At 37.9% G+C, this 21,108-nt stretch overlaps 2 protein-coding genes and 1 long non-coding RNA gene across 14 annotated transcripts in view; 2 read left to right on the top strand and 1 right to left on the bottom strand.

The window, feature by feature from the left end:
* The window catches only part of carf (calcium responsive transcription factor), a 28,221-nt gene extending 8,845 nt beyond the window's left edge, over window positions 1–19,376 (top strand). For 5 of the 8 annotated variants that reach the window (XM_056754582.1, XM_056754581.1, XM_056754579.1 and 2 more), the window contains exons 11-14: window positions 17–80; window positions 545–657; window positions 788–1,100; window positions 19,146–19,376. In XM_056754582.1, coding sequence (XP_056610560.1) covers window positions 17–80; window positions 545–657; window positions 788–1,100; window positions 19,146–19,237 — 582 coding nt within the window. In that variant the 3' untranslated portion in view covers window positions 19,238–19,376. Of the gene's footprint in view, window positions 1–16; window positions 81–544; window positions 658–787; window positions 1,625–19,145 lie in introns of those variants that run through there. The other 3 variants (XM_056754586.1, XM_056754584.1, XM_056754585.1) reach the window with 3 other exon arrangements.
* The window catches only part of LOC130427264 (uncharacterized), a 117,259-nt gene continuing 103,048 nt past the window's right edge, over window positions 6,898–21,108 (bottom strand). For 4 of the 5 annotated variants that reach the window (XM_056754574.1, XM_056754576.1, XM_056754577.1 and 1 more), the window contains exons 28-29: window positions 7,484–7,703; window positions 6,898–7,199 (exon numbers count right to left, since the gene is read on the bottom strand). In XM_056754574.1, coding sequence (XP_056610552.1) covers window positions 7,019–7,199; window positions 7,484–7,703 — 401 coding nt within the window. In that variant the 3' untranslated portion in view covers window positions 6,898–7,018. Of the gene's footprint in view, window positions 7,200–7,483; window positions 7,704–21,108 lie in introns of those variants that run through there. The other variant, XR_008907294.1, reaches the window with a different exon arrangement.
* LOC130427268 (uncharacterized) lies at window positions 9,705–10,840 on the top strand. Its single transcript, XR_008907295.1, has 2 exons — window positions 9,705–10,177; window positions 10,646–10,840. It is a non-coding gene; the product is annotated as an uncharacterized LOC130427268 (long non-coding RNA).

Genomic DNA, 21,108 nt, shown 5'->3' with positions numbered 1-21,108 from the left:
TTCTGTTTTCTCGCAGTGGAAAACAGATCCTTATAACCTGATTCCAGACAATGTGACATTGAATCCTGCTACTGTGGATGGTAAAATACTGCGCTTAAAGGGACAATTCAAACAAAAATAAAAATTCTGTCATCATTTAATCACCAAATCAACAATTAAGTTGTTCCAAATCTGTATAATTTTTTTGTTCTGATGAACACAAAGAAAAATATTTTGAAGAATGCTTGAAGCCAAAGACTTCCGTTGACTACCATAGTAGGAAAAATTACATTGGTAATGAAAGTGTACCAGAACTGTTTCCTTCCCTACATTCTTTAAAGTATCTTTTAGGTTCAACAGAAAGAAATTTTCCAGCAGTCTTCCAAATATCCTTCTTTGTGTTAATCAGAAGAGAGACATTTATACAGAATTGGAACAACTTGAGGGTGAATAAATGAAGACATAATTTGTATTTCTGTACCTTTAGTTGAAAATTGGACTGTCGTTTTTACAAAACTGTTGTTATTTACCATACTAAATTCATACACTGGTGTTCTATTGACAGTATCCTCTCAGAAGGGGGCACTCTTAGAAGGGATCGACACACTTTCTCCAGAAGCTGTACATCTCTTTAGCTCTATGACCTCACTGCAGCCTAAGATCTTTGCACAGCTCCAGGTAACCTCGAAAAATGAATTAAAAACTCCTTGTTGTATCTGTTTGAGCAATCCTACATTCGCATGATTATAGCAAATAAATCATAATAATAAACATATTGGCCACATGGCTTATGTTCTTTTCTAACAAGGCTATCGAGTTCCAACCTGCCCTGTTTCCGGGAGAATCTACTAATCAGCATCCATCAGCAGCACCAGAACCTCTCCATCCAACATGTCCTGCACCACCACAAGCTCTCCTTCTGAGTTCATCCCAGTTCCTCCAGTTGAATCCCACCACTGTAGAAAGTAAAGCTCTGTGTGACTCCCCGGCCCTGTTCAGCACGAGTCAGCTGGTGAGTGTGACCTCAGTGACTAATACTGAAACAGACGGTTCCATCACACGGATTCTGCTGGAGGACAGACAGACTATTCCAGTCCATATTGGGGACACATCTAGTATAAGTGAGTTGGCATGTATATCTTTATCATAATGTTAATATTGTTCATGACCATTTATATTCAACTAATTATTTAATAAATTCTTTTGTTTTAAAATAATCATAGAGTGATGCTGGTAGGTTCATTGTTCTGTTGTTGTTTGGTTTTGCTCAGCTTTGAGTCCCTCCACGAATGACACTCAGGTATAGGTTGAGCCTCAGCAGAGCCGTGAACAGGATATAAATAGACACTTACAATCATGAGACGAGAACAGAAATAAATGTACACTATGCCTTTCTCTGTCTGTGTCTGCAAACGGTGCTTCACTGTGAACATTTTTTATAACTGGAGGACTGATTAATTGAAGTTATTTCAGTATTATGTGAACATTGTAGTCATGCAATGTTAATTTTTTTGTTTTTTGTTCATGATCTCATTTTGCTATTTTAATTTATTCAAGTGACTTGACTAGGGATGAAAATTTAATATTGTATAGTTTGAAGTTATGTATGTAATTATGTTTTCCACATAAACAATTATGTCATTTTCTTATGGGATCATGTGTGTTCTTGTAGACGGTTTCAAAGCAACAACATAAACAAACGTTTCTGTGTGGGCATGGAAGCTTTTGGGGCCCAAACATAAGTGCCACAACATGCGTCCTATTTCACGAGTTCACCTTAGCAAATAATTAAATGGGGGGCAGCGTGGATACGCTGAGAATTTAGTATGCGTATTTGGCGTGCTGTCCGGGGAGAGGGCTCCAGGGTCGGCATTCTCTCCCGACCCCGGCGCGCTCCCCCTTTGTTCGGGGCGAGGGCTCTGGTCTCTGTTTGCCCGTGCCCCGAGCGCTTTCCCCCCCTTTTGGGTAGAAAATAGTTTTTTATGGTGAGGAGTCGGGGTGGAGGTGGGATGCTGCAAAAATCTATGAGTGAAGGAGGTAAGGCGGTTTCACGATTTATAGAGCTCGTTCTGGTTTGGAAGGATAAGTGATGTGATTGCTAATGCCGGGCAGCTGCGTGATTTCTGATGCCGTGCAGCTGCTTAATTATTTGCACGTGCTCCTCCCGAACTTTGTTAATAAAACATCATTTGCGATTATCCATTGTTCACCACAACCATTAGAAACCGGACATTTCACTAAATAGTGGCACATGCCAGAGCCCTTGAATAGGCATATGCCACTAGAAACCGGATGTGATACCGGACCTGACACTTATCTAGAGGTGCTCCGATTGATCGGTCGCCTATCATAATCTGTCTCTAAAAGGCCGATCCAGAAAAGCCAATCATATGACGCAAATTGGAGAGACATTTATTTTACGCGCTATGAAAATAGCTTCACCGCTCTGGCAATTCTACAAGGTGTGTGAAATAGACAATGCATTATCAATCTGAAACGTGTGTACTATGCGAATTCCACGATGCGGGAAGCACCCTAAACATTTTTACACCAGCAACCTCTTTAGACATTTGAGGGTTAGTCACGTAAAGGAGTGCGAATAGTTTTCAAAGTTAGCTAGCGCAGAGTGAGCGGGCAGTTAAGCAGCTCGAGCGCCACTCAGCTGCAGAGATCGCGTCAACCGAAAATTCATTTTTTTCTACCACTGATGGAAAAATCTGAAGGCAATCTGTCATTTTGACGGACTACAATAAAGGCGATTTGTAATTCCCCTACTTATCATTTCGTGTCATTAGAACGTGATCGTGAATGGACTGAACGTGATTGTGAGCGGAAGGAGGTAGGCTATCGCGAAGGGACGTGTGTTTTCTACTCATAAGCTTACTCTCAAATGCCTGGTCAGTTTTGCAAAACGCGGATGTGGGTTAGGGTAAGGGCAACAGAGACTCGAGGTGCATGCATCCATCACTCCCCGCGTCCCGTGCACGCATACACACAGTACGTGGTGCCGTCTTTTTACCTCATAAAATAACATCTTTTTGGATAAATAATAGCTTTCAGTAAGTGGAAAAATATCTCTCACTGCGTTATCTCTGTTCAGTGAGCGGCAGAATCAGCACATATGACCAAACCATAGCTTTCGTGTGCGTACAAAACACATTTTACAGGCACTGTTACTGATTGGACATATGAACATAAACATTTGCCTGTAATTAGATTATAATTTTATATCCGACAACAGAAACATTGAATAATAAATGAAAAGTCTTAAGTCTAGCGCTACCGCTCCCCAGCTGTCAGTAACAAGACATTTTTGAAAGCATCAACCCTACTGCAAGGACAGTAAGAAGCATGAAGAAATTTCAGATTATTAGATAAAATAATGTAATAAATTTGATTTGTCTTCCACAATATAAAGTGGCCGTGATCAAAGGGATCTGGGACTGATGTCACAGGCTGCTATGTTTTATGAAAATATGTGGTAACACTTTCCTTGAAGCATGTATGTTTAATGTATTATAAAAGTAGTTTTAAAGCATTGTAATGCACATTTTATTATTGGTTATTTTGGTAACCCAATGTTGGGTCAAATATGGACAAACCCAGCGTTGGGTTATTTTAACCCAGCCATTTGGGTTAAATCTTTGACCCAACATGCTGGGTTGTTTTATTTACATCAACTTTTACATTGCTGGTTTAAAACAAACCCAAAATGTTTGAAAATAATAAAATCACAGCATTATTTGAGGCACTAGTAAGAATCAAAAGTTGAAGTTTTATTAAGCATCGAAATGCTAGACAAAAGGAATTCATAAAAACTTGCAATATTTTAATGATCAATGAACAAAAAAAAACGGCATACAAAACATTTCGAATCAATTTTTGTTTACATACACTAAAAATTGCTGGGTTATTTGTTTAACCCAACAGCTGGGTTGAGCCTGTTGGGTCATTTTTTGAGTAACCCAAACGATGGGTTACCAGTCGGGTCCAATTGAGTGACAGTTGAGAGAGTAAACCTCTCCCACTCCTCGACGCATCAGACTAACTTTACCTTCGAGGGCATTTTGATCCACCTCATCTCGGAAAACGGTTATTCGGAGAATAAAGTTTTGAATGTATAAAATATTACTGTACATCAAAAAAACGCAAAAGTATGCAAAATTCGGCTGTTCGCAATAGGTTTGAAAAAGGTTACAATCTAGCTTCGTTAGCTAGTCTGTAACGTTATGCCCACGTTGTTCTAACTTACAGCTTTTTAATCAATTAAACTTCCTTTTTGGTCAACATTTCCCTTTGAAATTTCTGACTCGTGTGAGTCATTTTGTTCAGTAACGTACGCAACTTGATATTAGTTTAAGGTTGACACGAGAGAGCGTCGTGTCAAAAGCAAACATCCAGCTCATTTTTTTTAAATACCACTAATGTTCGGTGACGGAACGTAGTTTTAAAAGTATTTTAGACGAGAATTTAGTTGTCAAGAAGAACTCAAATACGTGATTTATATATAAACATAACGACTCTTTGAGATTTTGTTAATTCGCTGTCGGAGGTGTGAGCTTCCGGCTATCAGCGGTCGTGGCTCCGCTGAGAGCAGCTCTATTGCTTCGGGAATAGCCGCTGGCTCTTATAACGTTAGTGGGTAACCGTGCGATATAATTAATTTTGGGTATATGAGACGAACAATTGTTGGTCTTTTTATTCTTCTACGTATTCCCAAATGTGTGTAGAATTAGTTAAGAGTTGTGTTAATGTTTATAATATTATCTTTTTTAAGACTTTATTTCACTTTCTGTACTAGATCCCACTCTTACAAAAATTGTGAGTTTATATGAAGAGGAAAGTTCTCGGACTAATACATTCCTTGGAAATGTCAACCAATACCATGAAACAAGTTTTTACCAAAGGTTTTACTGCAGTAAATGCACCTTATCAACATTTGGTGGTTCAATTACCTGTGTGAGGTCACTCTTCAAGTTAAAGTATTATTGCTTCAGGTTTGTAGATTATAGTTCAAAGAAATCCTGCAAAGTTTTGTTGCCTCCCGAATACGGTGTCCCTTTTTTACATCCATAACGCTTCTTTATTTCCTTTATTAAAATAGAAAACTTGTACATAGACTGATATTTTTCATATTAGTGCAGTTCTATCGACAAGGGTTTAGGAAAATAAAAATAAATGGTTCAGTATATTGGTAACAAATACATTCTCTGAGTGTTTTTGTCACATCCATAATGCTGGAATTGCCCTAAAGCATTTTACTTGTGCAACTTTGTTAATTGTATTTTGTAAACAGTTTTGAGTTTCGAAGTGGAAAGCTGTCGAACTATTTATATTTTCTTGTGCTACTTTATGCATATGTTAAAATCTAAACTTATGTAATTTATTGATGTTTATTTTTCTTAATATGTATAAACATAAATTGCATCGAAGTGTTTTATATGCCGTTTTATTGTTCATTGAGCATTAAAATATTGCACGTTTTTATGAATTCCTTTTGTCTTGCATATCGATCCTTAATAAAACTTCAACTTTTGATTCTTACTAGTGCCTCAAATAATTATGTGATTTTCAAACATTTTGGGTTTGTTTTAATTTTTCAGCAATGTAATAGTTGATGTAAATAAAACAACCCAGCATGTTGGGTCAAAGATTTAACCCAAATGGCTGGGTTAAAATAACCCAACGCTGGGTTGGTCCATATTTGACCCAACGTTGGGTTACCAAAATAACCCGAATTGGGTTGTTTTAACCCAGCCTTTTTTTAGAGCGTATTAAGAAAAATAAACATCAATAAATTACATAAATTTAGATTTTAACATATACATAAAGTCGCACAAGAAAATATAAATAGTTCGACATCTTTCCACTTCGAAACTCATAACTTGTAGATAAATGATGATATGCAATCTAGTTGCATATAAGCTGTGTATTAGAAAGCTATGTTCATATGTGGTTCTGGAGTGCCCCCTGGTGGTGTTACACATTTTGTATACTGGAGGCACGTGTTGTTAGGAGCTCCCGTGGTGAGCTAATAAACAAGTTCTTTCTCGGCATCCAGAAGTCTCCATTTCTATAACTAGCTACATAACTGTTTACAAAATACAAATGCTTTAGGGCATTTCCAGCTTTATGGATGTGACAACCTGTCAGTGGGGGAAAAAAGAAGAGTGGGATATACAGAAAGTGAAATAAAAAAAAGGATGTTACAACTCTTAACTTATTCGACACACTCGGGAATACGTAGAAGAATAAAAAGACCAACAATTGTTCGTCTCATATACCCAAAATTATTTTTATATCGCACGGATAACCACTAACGTTATAAGAGCCAGCGGCTATTCCCGAAGCAATAGAGCTGCTCACACCTCTGACAGCGTCTAAACAAAATCTCAAAGAGGCGTTGTTTATATATAAATCACGTATTTGATTTCTTAACAACTACATTCTCGTCTACAAAGACTCTTAGAAATACGTTCCGTCAGCGAACATTAGTGGTATTTATAAAAAAATTAGCTGAATGTTTGCTTTTTGACACGACGCTCTCTCGTGTCGACCTTAAACTAATATCAAGATGCGTAAGTTACTGAACTAAATGACTCACGCTATTCAGAAATTTCAAAGGGAAATGTTGACCAAAAAGGAAGTTTAAATGATTAAAAAGCTGTAAATTAGAACAACGTGGGCATGACGTTACAGACTAGCTATCCAAAGCTAACGAAGCTAGACTGTAACGTTACTTTTCAAACATAATGCGAACAGCCGAATTTTGCATACTTTTGCATTTGTTTTGATGTACAGTAATAGTTTTATACATTAAAAACTCGTAAAACATACCTTTTATTCTCCGAATAACAGCTGTCTGAGATGAGGTGGATCAAATTACCCGCGAAGTTAAAGTTTGTCTGAGGCGTCGAGGAGTGGGAGTGGTTTACTCTCTCAACTGTCACTCAATTGGAGCCAATAATTGAAAGTAATAATCATTACTGAGCCAATAATTGAAAGTATTGCTGAGAAAGTATTGGTTTAAATAAAAATATCAAAGTTTATCTGTGAGTGCGTCTTCATGAGCAGATGTGTGATCTAAGCCAAGCATCTTCAGCAATGCAAAATAGGAGAAAATCCAGGGACGAGAGATATCCTGTGTCTGGTCCAGCCCTCCAGCCTCCACAAACAGACCTCGATTAAACTTAAGGTGCTGCTCCTGTGCTGCTCTCTGCCTGTCATACAGAGAAATCCAAAAGTATTCTTACAGTTTGAATTCAAACTATTTTACATTTAGACATTTGGCAGACGCTTTTATCCAAAATCTTTGAGAGAAGTTTATAGATTTAGAGAATATGTCCCCCTTATAAACAATAAAATCTAAATTACGTTTTATTATAGCAGCTTAAAAAATAAATAAGTGCAAAAACACTGATTTTATAGAGTTTGTTGTCATTTTGGGGTAAATAATCACATGAACAAACACTTTGTAAACTTGTGTGTTACACCTGTGATATACCTGGCAAATAGGTCAGCCTGAAGTATGGCCTCTTCTTCAGCTCGCATCGCTGCTTCTTCATTCCTCCTCTTCCTCTCTTCCACAGCCTTCCTCCTCTCCACCTCTTCCTCCTTCCGTCTGAGTAGATACCCCAGTCTCTCAGCCTCCTCCATCTCTAACAGCTTCTTTTGCTCTTCCTCTTCCCATGCTTTCTCCTCCAAACGTTTACGTTCCAGTTCGGCTGGAAAATCATTTATTCATTTGTTCACTTATGCAAAAAGCCTAATATTTACAAGTTATAATTTATTACTAAGCTTGTTGTCAACACGTTTAATGACGCAAAAACGTCAATAAAATTTAGCATAAAGCGGTATGCTGGAACACAAAAGTCGATTAGGTCGTCCCTTTTGAAAATTAATTGTCTTCAGCAAAAGTGTAACGTTTTTGGAAGATTAATTACCAATTGTCTTAACATATAACCCACCCAGCACTAGACGTCATTTGGACGTCTTTTTTGGGGCTAAATCAAGTCGGCCCGTCCTGGCCGTCTTTTAGCCCAAAAATCGACGTCGAAATTTGGTCTTTTTTTGGTCCGTCGAAATTTGGTCGAAATTAGCCCAAAAATCGACGTCGAAATGTGGTCTTTTTTTGTTCCGTCGAAATTGGGTCGAAATTAGCCCAAAAATCGACGTCGAAATTTGGTCTTTTTTTGGTCCGTCGAAATTTGTTCGAAATTAGCCCCAAAAATTGACGTATTTTACTAATATTGACATAAAAAGAAAATCACATTGCAGTAGTTTCTTGATAAAAACGTGTGTTGCGATTATTTCTTAAGATATAATTTAACTAGTTCAACAATGTGGCTAAAGCACTCAAATGTTTATATATTGAGCCGTGCTTATAACGGAAGCCGTAATACATTCAATATAAAATATCCATAAAAATAACGTTGTGACTGCTAATTCAATTTTATAAAGTGTTTTCCCCGCTTCTTCATGATGCACACACCTTTCAGACGATTCTTAAGGTTGGTCGATTTGTTGTTAATAGTTGCTCATAATGTTGCATTCGTGAGAGTTTCCCTTATTTATCACGCAACCGTTCTCTGCAATTTACAGAGTGCATTAGTTTTTTCCGGTTTTTGTTATACAAAATTACAGCTTTTACAGCGCCAAAAACAAGCATTAATGTTATGCCTGATCATCATTGTCAATCAATATTGACAAAGTCGTTGACCAAAGCACAAAAATTATATTTTCTCATCCAAAAGCCATCTCCTGAATCTTTAGTTGCTGCACATTAATGGAACTTAACAATAAACTGGGTTCTATGTTTAGATGAAACTACAAAATAAGCTTCTTTGAGGCAAATTCAGAATGGTTAATCCAAAAATTATGATTCTGTCATAATTTACTAATTGTCCAAAACCTGTGTTAATGTCTTTGTTCTGCTGAACACAAGGGGAGAAATTTTGAATAAGGTTTGTGACATGGCCACGATTGCAGTGGATTTGAGAAAATGAAAACTTGATCTTAAACAATATTCATTTCAAATTTCATAAACAATGACTTCATTCTGCAACAAGTAAATTTTGATGCCATTGAAGAAAAAGATCATTGGGTGAGAAGGTTCTTCACTGCACATCTCATTGAAAAAAAGGTAAGATTTTTAATCTCATATTTAATAATTATAAATGTTTTCGTCAGCTTAAGGAAATCAATTTTTATTTAAGGTCATATCTATAAAATGAACATAAGACAATTATACAGCCGGGCAAAGGACTCATTGAGTATTTACGATACCACAATATCAAGAAATGTATGTGATAAAAACTAAACATTATTTACTGAATGCTAAAAAAAAACATAATTTAAAATGTATTAATTAAATTTATATCTAGCCTAGTCAGATGATAAAAAGTACACTTACATTATGTACTTATAGTGCTCTCCTTTTGTACACTAATTTTATACTTTTTAGTAATTATACAATTTGTATTAAATGTATTACTACTTAAGATAATCTTAAAAACATAAGTGTACTCAGCCAATCTAAAATGTCTAGGGCACAAACACAGGCTGGGCCGGCCCTGTTTTAAGACACCACGAATATGAAATGTGATCAAATTTTATTTAGTTAGCACTTAGTTACAGGTGGTAATTAAATACATTTTAAATATGCCTACATAAATAGTATGTTAAAAGCACATAAATCAATAAACAGGAAGTGTGAACTATAACTTCTACCGGAGCAGGATAGCTCCGCTACATCAACTATGACTAGATAGAGCGGAACTATTACTATAGCAACGATTTCAACTTAAGAGTTTGTCTCTGAGGAGGCTTAAATACTAAAGGCTATTTTTTAGAATACAACTATAAATTTAGTGTACGGAAAAGAGCAATTTAAGTATATTTTGAAAGTGTACTTTTTAGCAAAGAGCCACACACACCACTATAGTTAGCCTAGGCTTACGGAGCCGCACTGCAAATTTTTTCTAATCTATCTACTTTTTTGTCATAAGGTAGTATAACGCAAGTTATGTTTCCATAGATACACCTTTAAAATAGTCACATATAAAAAATATATTAGTACTTCTTGGCTGCTTGCTCGTGCCAACCCCGCGGAACCTGGAATATAAACTGGTCTGTGACCGTCACGCGCAGTGCACCCGACTCACTTCTGAGTGGACCACACTACAGCCGTTTTTCTGAGGTAAAAGCTTTTTACTTAGCCGTTTTATTTAAACTCAACCTAAAGCATAAGCTTACAACAAAAGAAAATTACATATTATGAAGAAAGTAATAATAATCATAGTAATAATCATCGAATAAGGACACAGACAGTGAGGGGAGTTGCTTTCACGCTTTCACACAACAGTTGACGGACCGTCTTTTCCGTTAAATGTATGCTACTGCATTAACTGCTCACACATGGTTTACTGTCTTTTATGTGCTGTTTACATCTGAACCGTATAATGTTAAAGGCCGCTGTCGTATAATGTAAAATACCTTTTTCGGGTCCAATGTTATTGTACGGAAGGCGACGTAAATCTATATTCCTAAACTGTGAATCGAGGCATTTCATTTAGGCTATATGTGAACTGAACCATCTTTACAACAAATTAATTATTCCTTTTGAGTAACAAACTGAGAACAAATGTGTTTTTCTTTGTCATTGCAGATGCAGTCAAAATGTGAAACAGCAAGGCCACCGATCACATCATAGTCAAAGCCATGGGAGACGACACGGCGCCTGGGCGATCTGGCGATACCGGGCACCGTGCAAACTAAAGTGTTCTTATTACATTTTGTTATTCAAATGTTTCGATCATTTGTATGTTATGTAACTGACAATAAATGTTTCGTAGTACTTTTAGTCAGTTGTCTTATTTTGAGATATATATTGAATACATATAAATGATTTTATGCTTAAAATTAAGTTAAATTCAAGTCTGGAAAAAGACAAAAAAATTTATAGACGTCTTTCAACAACCCGAAAAAGACGTCTTCTCAAAGACCGGAAAAAGACGTCTTATCACGACGCGAAAAAGACGTCGTTTCACCTTTCACTTTTCAACCACATTTCGACGTTGTTTGGACGTCTGGCACTGACGTCTTTTCGACGTCTTTTCGACGACTTTTTGCTGGGTGGGAAAGCTTTGTTGTTTTTCTCACTTTTGTAATTCTGCTGAATGTAAAAGTCGACAATTCGGTGATAGGACACTCGGGTCGTGACACTTAAAGGAATACTTCACCCCAAAATTCTGTCATCATTTAATCATATTTTTTTTGTTCTGATGAACACAGATAAACATATTTGGAAGAATGCTTATCCACCTTATTTTTTATCGCAGAAGTTAACGATGTGACGTACTTCCTTTTTGTGTAAAGACTTTTATTTATTCGCCGGGCGATGGCAAACAATGCAGGTGTGTTACCGCGGGAGTACACTTAAAATATTTTAAAACAGCTCTGATGAATATTTTTCACACTCGCGATGTATTAGCCTACACAGTGGGAGGATTAAGTGGATTTATTCAATTATTTCGTATTTTCTCTTGGAGTTGACGGGTCTTCGATGCGCAACCATAAAAGCATAGACGTACAAGTAACGTTACATGCACAGTAGGAAAGTCAGTAGAAATTTGTACATGACAGACCACAAATTCATGTTTTTAAAAGCAGATTTGAATTCCAGTCAAAGTGCAGCAAACATTCCTGAATCCCAACAATTTTTAACGGAAGAATGGAGACGGCAGGTCATCGCAGGTCTACACCGAGCTGTAGCATCCAACACAACTTTCTAAAAACACCTGAAAAATTACTAAACACTAACTGTTTATTTTGATGTAATTATTATGCAGAAATAAATACAATATTTCATGTTGTTCAGTCTCTCCCTTGCTTGCTTCTTTAATCCTCCTAATATGGCCTGGAAAAGTATGGCCTACTGTTCAGAGTGTTGACACAATGTTAAATGTGCTTTGGATCAAAGTGTCTGCCAAATTAATGAAAATGTAATGTATTGACAGGGCAAGTCCTGTAACTGTTTGTCATGCAGCTACGATCCTCTGGCAGGTTACTTTAGCCTACTAAGTTTTTAACTGCTATATTAAAAATGCTAACAGCTCAATTTTAACTGCTGCTAATATTATAATAACATTATTTGCACACTATTTTAGTTTTGATAAATATGTATTATATGTAATCTGATATTTTACATTTTCTGTCTCTCCACGTAAACTGCTGCCTTTTAACGTTTTACTAATAAATGTAAGGTATTGTTTAGAAGTTATTGTAGTCAAGAAGGTAAATTGTCCTGGAGAAAGTACAAATAATGAATAATGGATGCAGACCATAGGGTGCGGACATCCAGATTCAGCTCTGGTGCGTGTATTATGGTCAAAGTAATTGTTTTGTAGACTTTTTGCGTTTGTACCTGCTATTATGGGAACCTCTAACTGCACACATTATGCTTGTACCTTTGTGTTCCATAATAAATATTAAGTAGCTGAACGTCTGATGCATTTGGCATACTTTTCTGGAAAACACTTCAGCACATTAGAAGTCGTCACCTTGGCTGCGACCAGGTTGAGCCCCGACAAAATGTTTTTTAAACGGAAGCGGTGGTGTGGTTGAACACGCTGTTGTGATGATGCAAGAGCTGCAACTATGGCAGTTAGATAATTCTTTGTGTTCCTTTCGAAGAGTTTTCGTAGCCTGATGAAATCGGTATAAATATGTGTTTAATACTGCAAAATACATGTCTTCTAATATCTTCAATTGTTGCATATACCGGGCAGTGTCGGGGGGTAGGTACTACAAGTAGCGACGCTACTAATTTAACTACAGTTTTCTGTAGCTTGACGGTAGTTAAGTTACTTTTAAAACAGTGTAGCTTGTCCGGTAGTTACAATTTTTTTACAAGCAAGTAGCGGTGTAGCTTGCCCAAACCCTACTCGCTACATTCCATTGTGACGAACTTTTAAGCAAAAGGAGTGCAGCGCACTGAGCACATGCGTCGTGATCTTACTGCTGAAGATCACAAACAAAATTTTTCATTACTACCATCTATTGTTATGTGACCCATCTCGCGGCTTACGCACAGTACTCAGATCGCGTATGATGATTACGTGAATGTTTCTATAGTCCATGATAGTGGAAAAATCGTTTTCTAAAACGCAACAATTTTTTTTCAAAATCCATACTCTACCTACTTATACCTGTTCAAATCCATGGATACTGTATTAAAACCATCGTTTGCCTATATTAATCAATACACACAAACATGTTTAGTACACTTTTACCACAAACAAAAACTTGGTCAATCTTCGTAAGACTACAGATTATAGACAAATTACTTCTGCATAGCCCGTTTTATTTGCAGGACGAAGGTCTAAAAGGCATTAAAATAATAAAAAGTTATAGAGAGAGACATTGTTTTCACAATATACAACAATAATAATGCAAACATTCTTAGAAAAAAATGTCTCAATTACGGCACAAACAAGATATTCTAAACGTGAGAGAAGAAATATGTTATTGACCAGAGACACGGATCCTGTACATTTAAATAAAGCTTCAAAAGCAGCGTTCCCGGAATTTACCCTAAACCACTCAATATCCGCGCGTGAGAATCTAAACGGTGGCTGGCTTGACCCGCAGTGATTAATTTCCCATGGCCTTATTTGTCGAAGTTCATGTCTCTTTAAAGATGCAAACAGTAGAGGTTGCAAGTTTTTATGTATTCTGTTCAAAACAAAAAATTAAAACGCAGTCTGCATCGAAGACTTCAAGCACAAATTTAAGGAAACACATACAGGTGAGTTATTAGGCCCTACATTTGTTCTTTTGGTTGTTTTAATAATTCACATTGTCTACATTTAGCAAACTTGAGATAAATTTGAGTTTAACTTTAACTTGTGTACTGTGTAGCTTACAAAATAAAACAACACTGAAATCATCACTGTATTGTATTACATTGTTTTCTTAAAATATTTTTCATTAACAATAATTCAGTTATTCTTAATATCCAATGACACTCTAAAATCAAAGTAGTTTCAATGTAGCTAGCTACTTTTTTATTGTAACTTGCAGTGTAGCTAACTACTTTTTCAAATGGGTGGCTAAGCTGTAACTTAACTACTTTTATTGATGAGTGGCTTTTAGCTTATCTAACTACAGTTTCAAAGTAGTTTCCCCAACACTGATACCGAGCTACAGTGGACCCATTGTGCTAGCTGTCTCTTAATACCACGCGGGTCATATACAGTTGTGTTCAAAATTATTCAACCCCCACTGAAATTGATTGTTTTGGTCGGTTTGACATTGATTATGATCATTCAGTCATCCTGCTTACAATTAAATCAAAGAGGCACGTGTAGGTCAGACAAATATAACATAACATTTATAATGAAATAACCACAAATGTCTTTTCTGAGCTCACATCATTATCAGTTTTTTTCAACCCCCAAGTGACATTCAATCTTAGTACTTAGTACAACATCCTATTACAGTTATAACAGCTTTTAAACGTGAAGCATAGCTTGACACAAGTGTCTTGCAGCGATCTACGGGTATCTTCGCCCATTCATCATGGGCAAAAGCCTCCAGTTCAGTCACATTCTTAGGCTTGCGCACTGCAACTGCTTTCTTTAAGTCCCACCAGAGGTTCTCAATCGGATTTAAGTCTGGTGACTGCGATGGCTACTTCAAAATGTTCCAGCCTTTAATCTGCAACCATGCTCTAGTGCAGGGGTTCCCAAACTTTTCAGACCACGACCCCCAATATTAGACTGCTGACGACACGCGACCCCCCCCCCTCCTCCCCCTCCTTTCTCCTCTTTGTGTTTTCCTCCGACAGATTGTAAGGATTTGCGATTTGGTTACATACTGACAGAGCTAAAACAAAAAGGAACACAATCTCTAAACCAGGCTATTTTATTAACAAATTATGGACAAAAACAAATACATCCCATAACTGTGAAATGCTTAAAGACAGAATACGATCAAGCTGCCTGTAACAAGCATACAACAATAACTTTGTATTCAGAAAAAATGCCTAATGTGATGGATGGGCGCTGTGCGCTGTGCGCGGAGCAAAGCAGATCGCCACCCGCAGATCATATTCCACGTTAAGCCTTGAACTATGTTTATTCTTAATGTAAGTCAGTGCGGAGAATGTCTTTTCGCATAAATACCTTGAGCCAAATTGCATGAGTACATCCAACGCGGCTTTCGACGACTGTGGATATTCCAGCGCAACAGAAACCCAGAACTCGAACAGTTCTATCAGCGCATCTTCCATATCTGACGCCAGATTATTTGCCGTGGTTACATTAAATGGTGACCTTATCCAGTCATATTGGTCGGGAAGTTTTATTTCCAGTTTATTTTAATTATCCTAAATTTATACTCGCATCATTCCTACCTTTTTTAACATATACAATTTCTTTTTTTAAATTAAGTTTCTGTAAATCATCTCGCGAAACCCCGCTCCCCACTACGCGACCCTCACTTTGGGAACCACTGCTCTAGTGGACTTGGAGGTATGCTTGGGATCATTGTCCTGTTGAAAGGTCCAACGTCTTCCAAGCCTCAGGTTTGTGACGGACTGCATCACATTGTCATCCAATATCTCCTGGTACTGAAGAGAATTCATGGTACCTTGCACACGCTGAAGCTTCCCAGTACCTGCAGAAGCAAAACAGCCCCAAAGCATGATTGACCCCCCGCCATGCTTCACAGTAGGCAAGGTGTTCTTTCTTCATAGGCCTTGTTCTTCCTCCTCCAAACATAGCGTTGATCCATGGGCCCAAACAGTTCTAATTTTGTTTCATCAGTCCACAGAACACTATCCCAAAACTTCTGTGGTTTGTCCACATGACTTTTGGCATACTGCAGTCGACTCTTCTTATTCTTTGGGGACAGCAAGGGTGTGCGCCTGGGAGTTCTGGCATGGAGGCCTTCATTACACAGGGTGCGCCGTATTGTCTGAGCAGAAACTTCAGTACCCACATCTGACAAATCTTTTCTCAGTTCCTCAGCAGTCACACGGGGACTTTTCTCCACTCTACGCTTCAGGTAGCGCACAGCAGTCGAAGTCAGCATCTTCTTTCTGCCACGACCAGGTAGCGTTTCAACAGTGCCCTTTGCCTTGAATTTGCGAATGATGCTTCCTATGGTGTCTCTTGGTATGTTTAACATCTTTGCAATCTTCTTATAGCCATTGCCCTTCCTGTGAAGAGTAATCACCTGTTCTCTTGTCTCCCTGGACCATTCTCTTGACCTCACCATGTTTGTAACCACACCATTAAATGTCTAGAAGGAGCTGAGTATCACAGTCATTTTAAAGCTGCCTAATTGGTGCTTATTAGGCTTTATTGCTGCTCCCTGATATCCACAGGTGTTTTCAATACCTTATTGAAAACACTTCATTGAACCTCTGTTCTTCAGAGTGGTAGTCTTTAAGGGGTTGAATAATTATGTCAATGAAGAATTCACAAAAGAAACATTTACTACTGTATTACTAAACTAATTTATGTCATTTTAGTTGCATATGGTTCTTTAAGAAGTCCTTGTAGGATTTCATTCTGAATACAATTACAAATGTACACTAAATTCCCTAAAACCATTTACAGCATTGGGGGTTGAATAATTTTGAACACAACTGTACATGTTGCACCCACCAAACAAGAGAAAATATATCTCAAACCCTGTTGCACACCGTTGCACAACGTTTCCAGGAAACGTGTTGTTCCGAAGCACTCCGGAGCCGGAATTCCACTCAAAATTTCTATGCCCTTCCTTCACAAACTTAAAATTAAAAAGTAGTGCTGTGCCATCAATATTGGATGCGACAGGAATGACGCAGCAATCTTATGTGATTTTTTTGTTATATACGTCACTATATTTAACTATACGTCCTGAGTTTTTTTCCCCGATTGGAGTTTTGGGTTCCTCGCCAATATTTGCATACTGTTTTGCATTATTTGCCTGGTCGAGGGTGCTGCTTTAGAATTCATAAGTTTTACATAGTGTTGTGTTCTTCTATGCATGTTGACCGGTAGGTGGCGGTAGAGGTTGCTCTAATGTGTATGTTGAGATACCAGACGAAGAGTACTGGTGAACAAATTACACCTGGAGATATCAACTCCGTTGTGAGTCAATCCTTTAACCCAACCACCAGGGAGATATAGAGCTGAAGGGAAGAACAGCAGGCAGGAGACGAAGTGATGTTAAATAGACAGACAAATGATTTATTGAATAATCTCAGTTGTGTGTTGATGCTCAGTCAAGCTCTGCCAAACTTCGTCTCCTGCCTGCTGTTCTTCCCTTTAGCTCTATATCTCCCTGGTGGTTGGGTTAAAGGACTGACTCACAACGGAGTTGATATCTCCAGGTGTAATTTGTTCCTGACGGAGAGAGATCTAGTGAAACTGGACTCAAAGTTTAGATCTATAAGATCTACAAGCCATATCTCATAGTTGGATCTATCATATGGCGTTGTCGGCAGGATGGAATGACAGCTGAACAACCAGACTTGTGACGGACGAGAGGTACGAAGGGAAACCCTGCAGGTCTTCTCCTCATCGTGCTGCTGCAACTGGGGCGCGCCTACAGCAGTGTGAGTTGGTTGTTTGTCATCTCCATCTAAAGAATCAAAAGTAAATCGGTACCGTGGTTTAACACTGTGTGTGTTAGGGGATTGATTCTAATTGTTCATTATGGGTATGGCAATGTCAGGAAACAAAACTATAGACGAAAAGATGTCTGAAACTAAGGGTGATGTAGAGATTAAACTACGCAAAATAGCTGGGGAATTGTCAGATACATTATCTGAATGTTTTGACACTAAACAAACAGAGGCAGTAATAGTTGGAAAATTTAAGATCAAAGCTCAGAAAGGTGGCATTTGGGAGCCTAATGACATCAGGACAGTATGGAAAAAAATTGAGAGAATGAGGAAAAGAGAATCAAGGCAGGTTCCTTGGACTCTTGTTACCTTGTCTAAATGGGAAATGAAAGTAGACAAAGATACCCATAACAGGGAGAAAGATGTTATGGAAAGCAAACTGAGGGGATTTCAAGATAGGTGTGATGACTTAAAATCCCAAGTGGAAAACTGTAACAAAGAGAAGGAAGTTATGACTGTAGAAATAACAACTCTACAGGACAGGTGTAAGGAGTTCGAAGATCAGTTTGAACAGGGTAAAAAGGAGAAAGAGAAGCTAAAACCTCCTTCTGTAAGAGAACGGAAAATCCTTAAATCCTGTGATACTGATTATGACACAGACACTGATTCTGATGAATTTCAGGGAGCAAAGGCAAGAATCAGACACTTGAGGGTTGATGTTATGAAAGGCCAAAAGAAAACTGAGGTTTATATTCAGAAAACAATGGATGGAAACGTGTTAATGGATCGTGAGATTCAGGGTCGTGATGAAATCCATTACAACTATGTGCCTGCAAACGCCAAAGACGTGTTTAAATGGTCAAAGGAGGTTGGGGATGTGAGAAAAGATCTGTTTGGTTGACTGCAATGAGATTAGCAGATGGAAACGAAAAGCTAATGAAAATGTTGAGGATCTTGCTAAAGCTGATGTGCATTTGATGTCGGATTCACTTTTAATGTACTGCATGACTTTGACAGGGGCTATACAAAAGGCTCAAAACAGGTTCAGGAAGCTTGGAAAATGCCCCAAGAGGGGGGGCATAGTGTTGTGCCAGGGCAAATGGTCTATGTCAAGAAGGGCTTACAACAACATTCAGGCTTAGAAACAAGATGGGACGGTCCTTTTGTAGTCTTACTGGTTACACCTTCTGCAGTGAAATTATTAGGAAAGACTAAATGGACACACATTAGTCACTGTAAATTAGCTTTAGCTCATACTCCCAAAAATCGAAATGAGTCCGGCAAATTGCTGTAGGATGGAGTCGTGAGAAGAACCTTTTCTTTTATTGACCTGGGGGCCACCCTCACGATGAACATAGGGGGAGGGGTGATGGGTTATTAGCTTACACCAAACTACAGCTTAGTCGTTCGGTCTCTGCTTGATTTTTGCAAGGGAGTCACAATAGTTAAAATAAGGTCAACGCTTCAACACCGTTTGATGACATAATTTGTTTCCTCAAATGTGGAACTCCTCTGTCTCCTTTCTCTCTCCTTCTTGTTTTTACAGATTGTCAGCAGCCTTCAAGCAGTTTGCAGAGAGATTCAGGCCTTATCATACAGAGGACACTCTGTGGCGTCAACAACCTGCAGACCGGATAAGAGGGGCGAACTCTGGTTATGTGTCTGCATTTCAAGAACAAAGCCAATTTGAACTTCACAGACCACTGTTAGACACTCCGAGACTGCTGTCATATGACAATGCTGTATTGACTGTAGGTTTTACTTCAACTCAAGCTGACCCATGGGTACAACATCCTGAAATACGACCAAGTTGGACTTTAACTGTGTACACTCAATATTTGTTTTGGCCTTCAATTAATCTACATACAGGGATTTTGACATTTAAATCAGATAACTGTCATACACAATTTAAAGCCGAATCTAGATCAAAACCAGGTCAATGGATGATTTTTAATTATCACACTGAAGGATATGAACCAAATTAAAATGGCAGGGATTTTGTTTTTTGTGTTGGTTTTCCTACCAAGCATTAGTCCAAATTCTGTCTATTATTCAGAGATAGAAGTTCAGAATGAAGTCAATTCAGTCTATGCCAGAACTATAAATACATCTGAATGCTGGGTATGTCAATATTTTCCACAAGCTGCTACTTCATAGCAATTGCAAGCATATCCATTACTATTACCTGATCTGATCTCTATTGCTAAACAAGATGACATGGGAGAAATAGGAGAGATTTTGGCTAATTTAGTACAAAAAACACCTATTCCTAAATTCATGTGTTGTGCTCCAAATTGGAGACCCAAAAACCTCTGACAAATCAAAAAACTTTATCGGCTCATTTGTTGCAAATGTATGATTATTTAATTTTGAAACATCAAGATGATGTTAAGAATATATGGCCAAAAGTTTTATATTTGGAAGAAGTAGAAATACAGCCACTATGGGGGGCCTCAATGGGTACACTTATACTATAGTTTTTGGAAATTCTAATTGTTCCAAATCACAAGGTAAAGCTGGTGCTAAATGCACTGTTGTTAAGAACATTAACAATTTTATATTCTCACAGATGTGTCTTTAGGATGGTCGATTTTCCTTGGAATACTCACCTAGAGGTAACAAGCACTATGTGCTACTACAGAGGTTGTTCTTATCCACATTACAACTCTTGGCATTTGCCTAAATATGATAATACTGGCTCCAATACCCAATTCGCACTCAATGTAAAATTTGAGGCCATTTCCTTCTGGTGTTTTGAAAGGAATCCAGGAAGTCAGTCTGACCCAAACCTGACTTTTCAGGCTTTTAAATGTAATATGACATTTATCACAAATTCAGCACTCATTGCTCCTAATGACACACACTTTGTTTGTGGTAACAAAGCTTATCCGTTCCTTCCTAATGGATGAGAGGAAGGTGTTATTTGGCTTATGTTTTACCAGCAGTTCGAGTAGTGTCAGAAGATTATGTTAGACATCATTTAATCCTGTTTACACGTACTAGGCGTTCCCTTTCCAAGGTTGAAAAGTGGTTAGGGGGATTTGTACCATTCCTCGGAGTGACTGATCTACAAACTGAAGTACAGGCATTGCAGGATGCTTTTGAGAAAACAGCAAACAGTACTCTTCAGTCTATCACCAACATCTCTGTTGAAATATATGCAATGAGAAAAGTTGTTCTACAAAATCGAATGGCTTTAGATATAATGTTAGCCTCTCAGGGAGGAACCTGTAAAAAACTTGGTACTGAGTGTTGTTCTTACATTCCAGACAATTCTGCGGAAGTAGTCCACAATCTAGCTCAAGTTCTACATGAACAGGTTGCTAAAATCAACAAAGATCATGGTATAGTCTCATCTGAGTGGGATACATGGTTCGGATCAATATTAGGACCAATCTGGAATCACTTGAAAGCATTTGTAACAATTGTAGTGTCAGGGGTGTTAATCATCTTGCTCTTGTACATTACTTTGAAGTTGTTTATTTGTTTTGTCAAGAGTACAATGCTGG

Source organism: Triplophysa dalaica, chromosome 8 (genome assembly GCF_015846415.1).
Source record: "Triplophysa dalaica isolate WHDGS20190420 chromosome 8, ASM1584641v1, whole genome shotgun sequence".
NCBI lineage: Eukaryota > Metazoa > Chordata > Actinopteri > Cypriniformes > Nemacheilidae > Triplophysa > Triplophysa dalaica.
The sequence above is the reverse complement of the archived record's forward strand: the minus strand, read 5'-3'. Positions and strand labels throughout refer to the sequence as shown.